Genomic DNA, 9266 nt, shown 5'->3' on the forward strand with positions numbered 1-9266 from the left:
GTCATAAGCCCTGTAGATGCCTAGACTTCTATATTACCTTTTCTTAAATGTTCTTCATCTCTGTTGTAATATGTTAATAAAAACATTTTACTTCTTGAGTTTTTATCAAAAACAAAACAAAAATACGTAATGTACTTTAAAATAGTGGTAAGGCGTAGTGTGATTACTTTAGCTACAAATATTATATTTTAATGAAATAGTTATTCAGGGTATTATATTTTTACTAGTTTCCTAAAAATGCATACATTTTTTATATTTTTTCTTCATACTTCAATAAAGATTTGTAAAAGTTATTTTAGTATCATTTATTTCAGAATCATCATCCTACAAAAATAAATTGTTGTTTTAATATTTTTCAAACACGGTATGATCAATGGTTGATGGCATCATGATAATAATATCAGACATAAGCACGTTAACAGATAAAATATCAAATTAGTTAATATTTCTAATTTCCATGTTGTAAATACGTTTAAAAATAGTCAAATATAGATCATACAAATATGTAGTTACAAACAAAATCATAATAAATCTGATTTCGTGTTCAAAGGTATTCTCAAATTCCGATAAAATGGAAAACATTTTACTATATTTACTCCATCTATCTACCCTAATTGTACAATATCACCTATGTAATGGACGATTGAAGAACCAAAAGAAAATTACGTAATTATTCCATGATAAATTATCTTCATTAAACACATGCAGTTTCTTCATCTGACCTTGCTATAAGTTATAATAAATTTCTTCTGTATATCTCGTGTTATCTTTTTATAAAACCTAATCATGTGTGAATTATTCGTATTCATACTGGAAGTTACACAATATTAAAATGGAAGTTACAAAAGCAAATATTTGACAAAGCTTACATTTTATCTACTGGAGACCGGGAAAACATGAAGATCGCATAAAATGAAGACATTCGCCAATTGATTTTAATACTTTAAACAGGTTAGTGCGATTAAACTGAAAATGCTTATTTTCAGAATTATTTTTATGTCGGTAAGTTCCAATTTATTTTCAAATTGTGTATTAACATTTTTATTGAATTCATGATAATATAGTGTATTACATAACTCCATCGTTTGTGAATTTTGAAAGTTATTTGTGGTAATAATCTTCAATAATTTATTTCTTATATTATATTACATGTCTTAAAGACATTTACGTAAGAGTATACATTAAGAAAAAATGAATTTGCACCTTTTTTTTCTTTTTTTTTACGAATTATTCAAAATATCGTGTTTTTTTTTATTTTTTTATAGAAATATTTGAGTTCTTATGATTTACCCAAATATTTCATTTTTTGGGCCATTTTCAACGAGTTGTAAATCACTCACTATTAGAAAATGGGAATCGAGTTGGGGTAGAGTAGGATTCGAGTCCGAGATACTAACCACAGGACCATAACCCGATTTTTTAATTCTAATGTTTTTTTTTTTTTTGCTTTCACATGTAGTTAGCATTTATATCATACATTGGGTTCTGAATATGCTTCTGATCCTCATTAAACTTTAAATGATTTCTACTGTGATATTTAATATTTATTAAGATATTTGGATATAGGATTAAACTGATACTATATTCTTTAAAAATCACAAAGATAATTTTGACAACAATTGTTATGGAAAATAAATTTTTAATTTTAGTGTCGACAAAATCGGCGTTTTTCATAATTTTTTATATTTTATTTATTTATTACATTTTTTTCTTTGCATTTTGCAATAGGTATATATATATATATAAGTTACAAATACAAAAATAAACTATTGCATTAACACAAAAAAAAATCCCACAAAGGCATGGTCTCTGTGTGGATTTTAAATTGAAATTCTATTGTAACACAGTTTTTTGTCACTAAAAATGAGAAATTATAATAAAAGTGTATTCTATTCATTAAAAAAAGAAGAAACCGATTTTCGAATTGAGTACTGCCTTATTCGTACAAAGATAATTCGAATAAGGTATCGATAAAAAAAATCGATAAAAGCATTGACTTCGTCTATGTACATTATCAAATAAATAGGTGAAGTTATTATTAATTCATATTATAATATATAATTCCTTCATGTGTAGATTTAATTTTGAAAACCATTACAGGTTTTGACGGGTGGAGTACTATCAATTTGTAATAAATGTTCTACAAGTAATATCAAATGTATTTCCCCAACACAGTACCAGTTCTGCGCTTATCCTTCAGGTGAGACTTTTTCTACCCCTATCCGCTTTACATTAATATGTATATTATAATATGTGTACCTACATATTTATGTATTACGTGAAAGCGATTTGATTGGCTGGGGCGCATAGGCCAGATGCTTCCGAAAGCCTTAACTATCCTTACTTTCTTTACGAGGCATCAGATTCTCGTTAACTTGGACGTCTTCTGTGGATAGTTTGTAAAATACATAATGAATACCTTCGTGAGAACATGTACCTGACCATACAAGAATTAACAGCCGAAAGAGACGCCTGAAAACTGTTTGTGGCCTCCGTGTGCTTAAACTTAGAGAGCAGTTATTGAACGATTATTGTGTGAAAACTATTGCGTAAAATAATACTATTCTACTACATTCAAATGTAAAACGATGAACAGAAATTTGACGAGATTAAGAAAAAACCACTATGATGATTTAGTCGCGTGAAACAAATAATAATTAAAAAAATAGTAAAATCAATATGTATGGCGAAGATGATTGGGAACTTAGGACGACAACAGTTTTATTTTTTTTGCATGATCAGATAAATCAAAATCTCGGTCAGACCAAAAGCAGACACAATCGAAGGGCCTGTATGAATATGTAGAAAACCAGCAATGTATGTCAGGAGAGGATAGACGCTTGTGGCGTTCCATCCTCTTTGCCTATTTCTCCGAAGAAATTGTGGAGCTATAGACTAGTAGTGTAGTACCTAGGAGTGGTAGAAGTAAAGCAAAATACTGTAAAATATCAATTTTGAAAAAAAAAATCGGAGTGTATTGCCATTTATTCCAATTTAAGGCCTTTTGCGCTACAAATGTGGCAATACTGAATTTTTAAAGTACTTTTTAATTGATTAGCATATCAATACGCAAGTTGTGAGCCTAGATATTTTTTTAAAAATGCGGATTTCGACCCCTTTAATTGTTTTTGTGTTTACTTGCATATACTCCAATAAGCCCTACTAATTACACCTGCGGTTCTGGAACTTACTGTTCCACCGCTGCTGTGGGCAGTTATTGTGTAACGACAGCTCCTGACTGTACTTGTGGAATGTGCACAGGACGGTTTTAATGTTTACTAACATGTTTTTGTGTTTACTAGCAGATACTCCAATAAGCCCGACTGATTACACTTGTGGTTCTGGAGTTCCACCGCTGCTGTAGGCAGTTATTGTGTAGCGGCAGCTCCTGAGTGTACTTGTGAAATGTGCACAGGACAGTTTAATGTTTACTAACATGTTTTTGTGTTTACTTGCAGATACTCCAATAGGCCCGACTAATTACACTTGCGGTTCTGAAACTTACTGTCCCACCGCTGCTGTAGGCAGTTATTGTGTAACGACAGCTCCTGACTGTACTTGTGGAATGTGCACAGGACGGTTTTAATGTTTATTAACATGTTTTTGTGTTTACTTGCAGATATTCCAATAAGCCCGACTAATTACACTTGCGCTTCTGGAACTTACTGTTCCACCGCTGCTGTAGGCAGTTATTGTGTAGCGGTAGCTCCTGAGTGTACTTGTGGAATGTGCACAGGACAGTTTTCATGTATAAGTGATACAGAATTTCGAATTTGTTTCGGTACGTAGTCTTCTTAATTTTTTCTTCCAAAATGACGTAGGCATAATTAAATAGACAGACAACAAGCGCGAAGTCGACAAAATTTTAATTTGTAGGTAATTGCTTTAATTGTTCGCATTACCCAAAGGGCATTAATCGTAATTAGATGAAACGTTTATCAAAAAAATGCTGTCGTCTTAAAAAATAATCTATTACACTGTATAAGCTGCGTCAATCAAAATACGTTTTTTGTGTTTTTAATTGAATGAAAAAAGCCATATTGATTGGTATATTTGAATTTCGAAATTGACTAATTGCTTGCATTCTATTAAATTCAGGGAACGAATGAATCCTCCCTACTAAAATAGCAAAGCAATACCACGTATATCCCTAAATTCAATACAGGGGATGAGACGTACTCGATTTGCGTAACGGCAATACAGCGAATAAGCCATGAATAACTGCCAGTTCAAATGTCACAATCAACTTAATATATTTCTCTATTTATTTATTCAATTAGTTTATAAATACATTGTTACAAAAATGGCACAAAAAACACTCTGGCAAATTCTGCTTGTACTAGGAGTAGACTCAGTATATGAAGGGTTGGCAAGCCAGAAATGTTAGTATGCCTAATGTTGCAATCGGCTCCTATATGGGCAAATGCCAGTTCTAAGAAACCGATTTGTTGCGGCAAATATGGTTTTCGAATATGTTTCCAATAAATAAAAATAATATTGAAGAAATATAAAAACAGTTATAGCCCAAAAGAATAGAAAAGAATAAAAAAAGTACAGTTTACATTAAATGTAAAAATAAAATTATATATAAATATGAACACATACACGCATACATACTGCATACATACATATACACATACATACATATATACACACATATATACACATATATATACACACATACATACATAGTATATATGCACATGCAAAAATACAATAAATTTTTAAATGATTCAATGGGATAGCATAATATTTAGATTACACTATCCTCAATAAATTCTCAGATTCCTTACTTCCAATGTCTGTCAACCAAATTGTCGTTCTTTTTTTCAGTACTGATGGTTTATCAGATTTTAAAAACACGGTATCAGGTTGTATAGTTTAGATTCGTTATATAGAAATGATTTTTGGAATACCGCTGTACGTGCTGTTGGAATCACCAAATCGTTTCTTACTGTACTCCTGGTTTAGTGCGCATGACTCACAATCACCTGAGTTCTCCTATTTTTGTGAATGTCAAGTATTACTTTCCTTATGTAGATTTGCCTTAAGCCAAGGACGTCTAAGGATTTGAAAAGGCCTTCACTCGGATGATTGTACGGTTTTCGCAATATTATCCTTAATATTGATTTATGAACCTTAACCAAGGGATCAAGAATAGTATTCGCAGCTCCTCCCCAACAAATACAACCGTAAGCCAAAACTGAGTTGCTCAAACCATAGTATATACTTTTAGTATCTACAATGGACAATATTTTACGCAGTGTTATAAAGATATAGATTAGTTTCCTAACTCTACCTACTAAATAGTTGATATGTTTTCTCCAGTTAAGGTGTGCGTCAATAAAAATTCCTAAATATTTTATGTCTTGTATACATTCCAGATGGTAGCAATTACAGCTGGTGACCGCGTTACAATTTGTAACATGAATTTTTATCCCTTATTCTATTCATGATAGGCCTTTTATATTTGGGCTGAATTTTACGTATTTGGTTTTCTTTAAGTTTAGTGTCAGCAAATTATCTTTGAGACAGTTTTTAAAAATCTTCATTCCTGTTTCGGCCTTAACATGTGTTTTCTTCCAATGAGGAATTTCTGTCCAACCCGGAATTAAATTTTTAAAATGTTTTCGTATACACGTGAATATTTAAATATTTTGGAGTAGGATGAAATATCTCAAAAACGCACGCAAAAATAAATTTAAAATTTTAAAAATAGTATTCATTTTAAAATCGTAAATAATGACGTCACTCCTTATATCTACGTGTAGTATTTCCGGTTTTCGCTTTAAAGCCCCCGCACCTTGTAAGGAACGTTTTGACCATAGAAAAAAAAGTATAGAAATCCGGCAAATACTCCTTTGTTGACATTTCAACCAGAGATTATGTCAACTTTCTAGGTTTTTCTAAATCGGAACGTTCGTAAAAACAACCATAACATAGAAATGAGAAAATTACAATCAACTAAATGAAGTAATAAAAGCAATATTCCATAGATTCTTGTCAGTTTTGTTATTGGCTGGAGAAATACAACTTACCGCGGTCAGTGAAAGTAAGAACGCCAACCGTTTCATGACGTCACTACTGAAAAGTGACACTCTGATTACAGTCGTTTAGCGCGGTATTTGATAAATGTAACTTTAAAAAATCATATCTTTGTAAATAACGCACAAAAAATATTTATATATATATATTTGCTTAGTTAAATAGTACGCTAATAGAAAAAAAAATAAATTAGAAAACAGTGGAGTTCCTCATTATCACATTAAAATACAAAAACTGTATCGTCTGCAAAGGTGATTATATGAGCGTTAATATTTAAATTACCCAATTCGTTTATATATATATTATAAAATATGTAAAAATTTAAGTATTCAATTGTACGGTGAAGTTTCTTGAAAATGTATGAAAAAAATAAGACACATGATTTTAATAAAAACTTATTTATTTCATTTATTTGTTTAACTTTTTGTACATAATGTTAACTATTTATTGGCAGGCTTATTGCCAAATGGCATTTTTTTCCAATCAACCAATAAAATAAAAGTTTTATTTTTATAATTAAAGCATATTCAAGTTGAAACATATTCAATAGAAAATAAAGATAAAAAAAGCTAAAGGTATATAAAAATATAATTAATAAATGTATTTTTGTGTAAATTACATTAAATTAATACCATTACTCGGTGGGAAAAGGGAAAAAAAAGGAAAGAGGAAAGGAGAAGAGATTAAGGAAGAAAAAGGAAATGTTTCTTCAGACGTGATTTAAACAGAGATACTGTAGCAACATCTTTGATGGTGGATGGGAGGTGATTCCACAGTCGAACGGCATGGACACTGCGAGTTAGAGAAGAAAGAGGAATTGTAAAAATTACTTTGCGTGACGTCAGTAGTTCACCAACCAACGATAAGGGAATTCCGATAGATTTCCGGTTTACGGTACGTCAACTGACCAATCGGTAGAGTTCATTGAGAAGAAGGGGAAATTTTAGACGTCACAAGCGAAGTTATTTCAAAATTACAAAACCTTAAAAAATCATAGCGCTGATAATACGATAAAGAAAATTTGAATAAACTGTTTTTGCCTGAGTTATATAGTCCACTAACAAATAAGAAAATATAAAAAAACATTGAACTTCCTCATTGGTTCTGCATGCGAATATGGCAAATGTTCTTCTCGTAAATAATAAACAGTCCAAGAGATTCATGATGAAATTTTAAATTGCCTTTTTACTTACATCTTTCTTTTTCAGATAACGTGCCAACCGCTCCTTCAGTATCTTGCCCAGCTGGACAAAAGTGCAATTCCCTAGCGATGTCTGGAAGTTCTTTTTGTGCAGTGGACGCCACATCAGGGTGTCCCGCTGGCACTCCTCCTACTCCCATAGTCTGTACTACAGCGGGAAGATTTCCTTTACCCAACACCGCTTGCAAGTTAGTATCTTGAAGTGATTAAAGATAATTGGAAAACCAAAATAGAAGTTAGAAGTAGAAAATTTGTAAAAAATATCTGATGGCAATTATTGCTATTTTCACTTTTTCGTTGACATGCTAAATATATGAGCTTTGCTTGTGAAATGCTATTGCTAATGATCGGGATTTTCATAAGTTTTAGCAATCGTTTACCATTTTCTTCATGTATTTTCTTTGATTATTTTTAAGTTATGAACATTTTTTAAAAGTTCCAAATTTTTGAGATATCTTGAAGACGTTCCAATGAATGCCTGGACAAAGCCTGCGAAGTGCATTGCATTGTAACACCGATCGCACTCGATTATCTGTTACACGAAGGCAAGATGATCAATAATCTAAAATAGGAAATCAAACCCGTAAATAATTTAAATTGGACCATGTCACGCAGAAATCATGCATCCAACAAATTAGCAAGCTGAGATAATTGCATTTAAAATTTTGCGGAATTCAAAAAAATATTACGTTACTGCGTAAAATGGTAAAATTTAGGTTGTAAATTTGTTGCACCAGAAAGGGAAAACATTTTTGAGAGGGGAATATGGAAGCCTAAGCATTAACATGGCTTATGACCTATAATTGGCTGGTTTCAGTGGCCACTTTACACATTGTGTAACATTCACCATTCATGTTTAAACATCCACATTTCCACAACTCTTCCATCCGTTGACTTGTATGGAGTGAAAGAGCTGAAACCTTTATCATGTGGGTGAGATTCATCCAGGCGTTGCCTAGTAGATTGATTGGTTCAGCCGGATAATGTGCCATATAAGAGTAAGAATTTACTAGAGAAGTCCTTTTGTTCTATTGCATAGAACAAAAGCGTTCCAAATTTTTGTTAGGTTTTTAGTTTAATTTAAGAAAATACTGTTTTGACAAATATATCAAAATTACGATAGAGACGTCACAAAAGCAAAATTTTTGGTTATTTTTTTTATCGTTTTACTTATTGGTTTTCATTATTTTATTATATATGTTTAGGCGTACGTGTGTGCATTAGTGTGTGCGTATATGTTTTTGTTTGTATGTATGTGTATGTCTATATATATATGCATGTATGTATGTATGTATGTATGTATGTATATATATATATATATATATATATATGTGTGTATATATATGGATGTGTGTGTGTATATGTATGTATGTTATATGTGTACATTTAATTTAATTTTTTTTTTTTATTGTTTTATATTTACTTACTATTTCTTCTTCTCTTCCTTCCTTATTATTCCATCCTACTTCCTTTTACCCCTAGCGAACTGTACGTTTTGTTTTTTTTTATATTTTTGTTCCTATATGAAACCCATAATTGGTCTTGTCATTTGTTATTCTTTATCTATTGTTTATTATTATGACTACGTTGATTTCAAAAATAAATAAATAAAATTTTAAAAATGAATAAAAAGAATGGTCTTTCTCCATACGGGCGACTCTAGCCAGTGTTGTATTATTACTCTAAGCTTATAATAAATAAATAATTTGTCTTATGAACTTTCATTTTAATTCTAGGTCCTACTATTTATGCACAATGGTCAACAATGTTATGATGAAGTACGATTACAACTGCACTGGAAGTATGAATTTTAATCCCGCTCTGCAACGCTGTACCACATATGTCTGCCCTTGACTGAAACATAATTCTTGCTGTACCAGAAAATCTATCTTACTGCTTAAATCATAAATAAAAAATCAAGTCATTATTGGGAGGTATTATATTTGTTAATTATATTAAAATCATTACCTGTGAATTTTTTTAGTATCTTTTTATATTTTTTATTTGTAATAAAAAGATA

General features: G+C 31.0%; 1 protein-coding gene across 1 annotated transcript; it reads left to right on the forward strand.

Moving 5' to 3' along the window:
• Positions 1-889: 889 nt before the first annotated feature.
• On the forward strand, positions 890-9221 carry LOC148282799 (uncharacterized). The gene is made up of 5 exons (XM_088224537.1): positions 890-1002; positions 2101-2200; positions 3620-3781; positions 7254-7434; positions 8983-9221. The coding sequence occupies exons 1-5, from the start codon at positions 973-975 to the stop codon at positions 9098-9100; spliced, it is 591 nt and encodes a 196-aa protein (XP_088080663.1). The 5' UTR covers positions 890-972; the 3' UTR covers positions 9101-9221.
• The last annotated feature ends 45 nt before the right edge of the window (positions 9222-9266 follow it).

The sequence above is a fragment of the Micrasema longulum genome, unplaced genomic scaffold (genome assembly GCF_059751315.1).
Source record: "Micrasema longulum isolate JH-2025_06_02 unplaced genomic scaffold, ASM5975131v1 h1tg000292l, whole genome shotgun sequence".
NCBI lineage: Eukaryota > Metazoa > Arthropoda > Insecta > Trichoptera > Brachycentridae > Micrasema > Micrasema longulum.

Excerpts from the sequence above, each read along its gene's own strand:
- LOC148282799 (XM_088224537.1), top strand. The coding sequence starts at position 973 with ATGCTTATTTTCAGAATTATTTTTATGTCG. Across the intron at positions 1,003-2,100 it reads TCAGAATTATTTTTATGTCG|GTTTTGACGGGTGGAGTACT; the intron begins GTAAGTTCCAAT and ends AAACCATTACAG. Across the intron at positions 3,782-7,253 it reads AGAATTTCGAATTTGTTTCG|ATAACGTGCCAACCGCTCCT; the intron begins GTACGTAGTCTT and ends TTTCTTTTTCAG.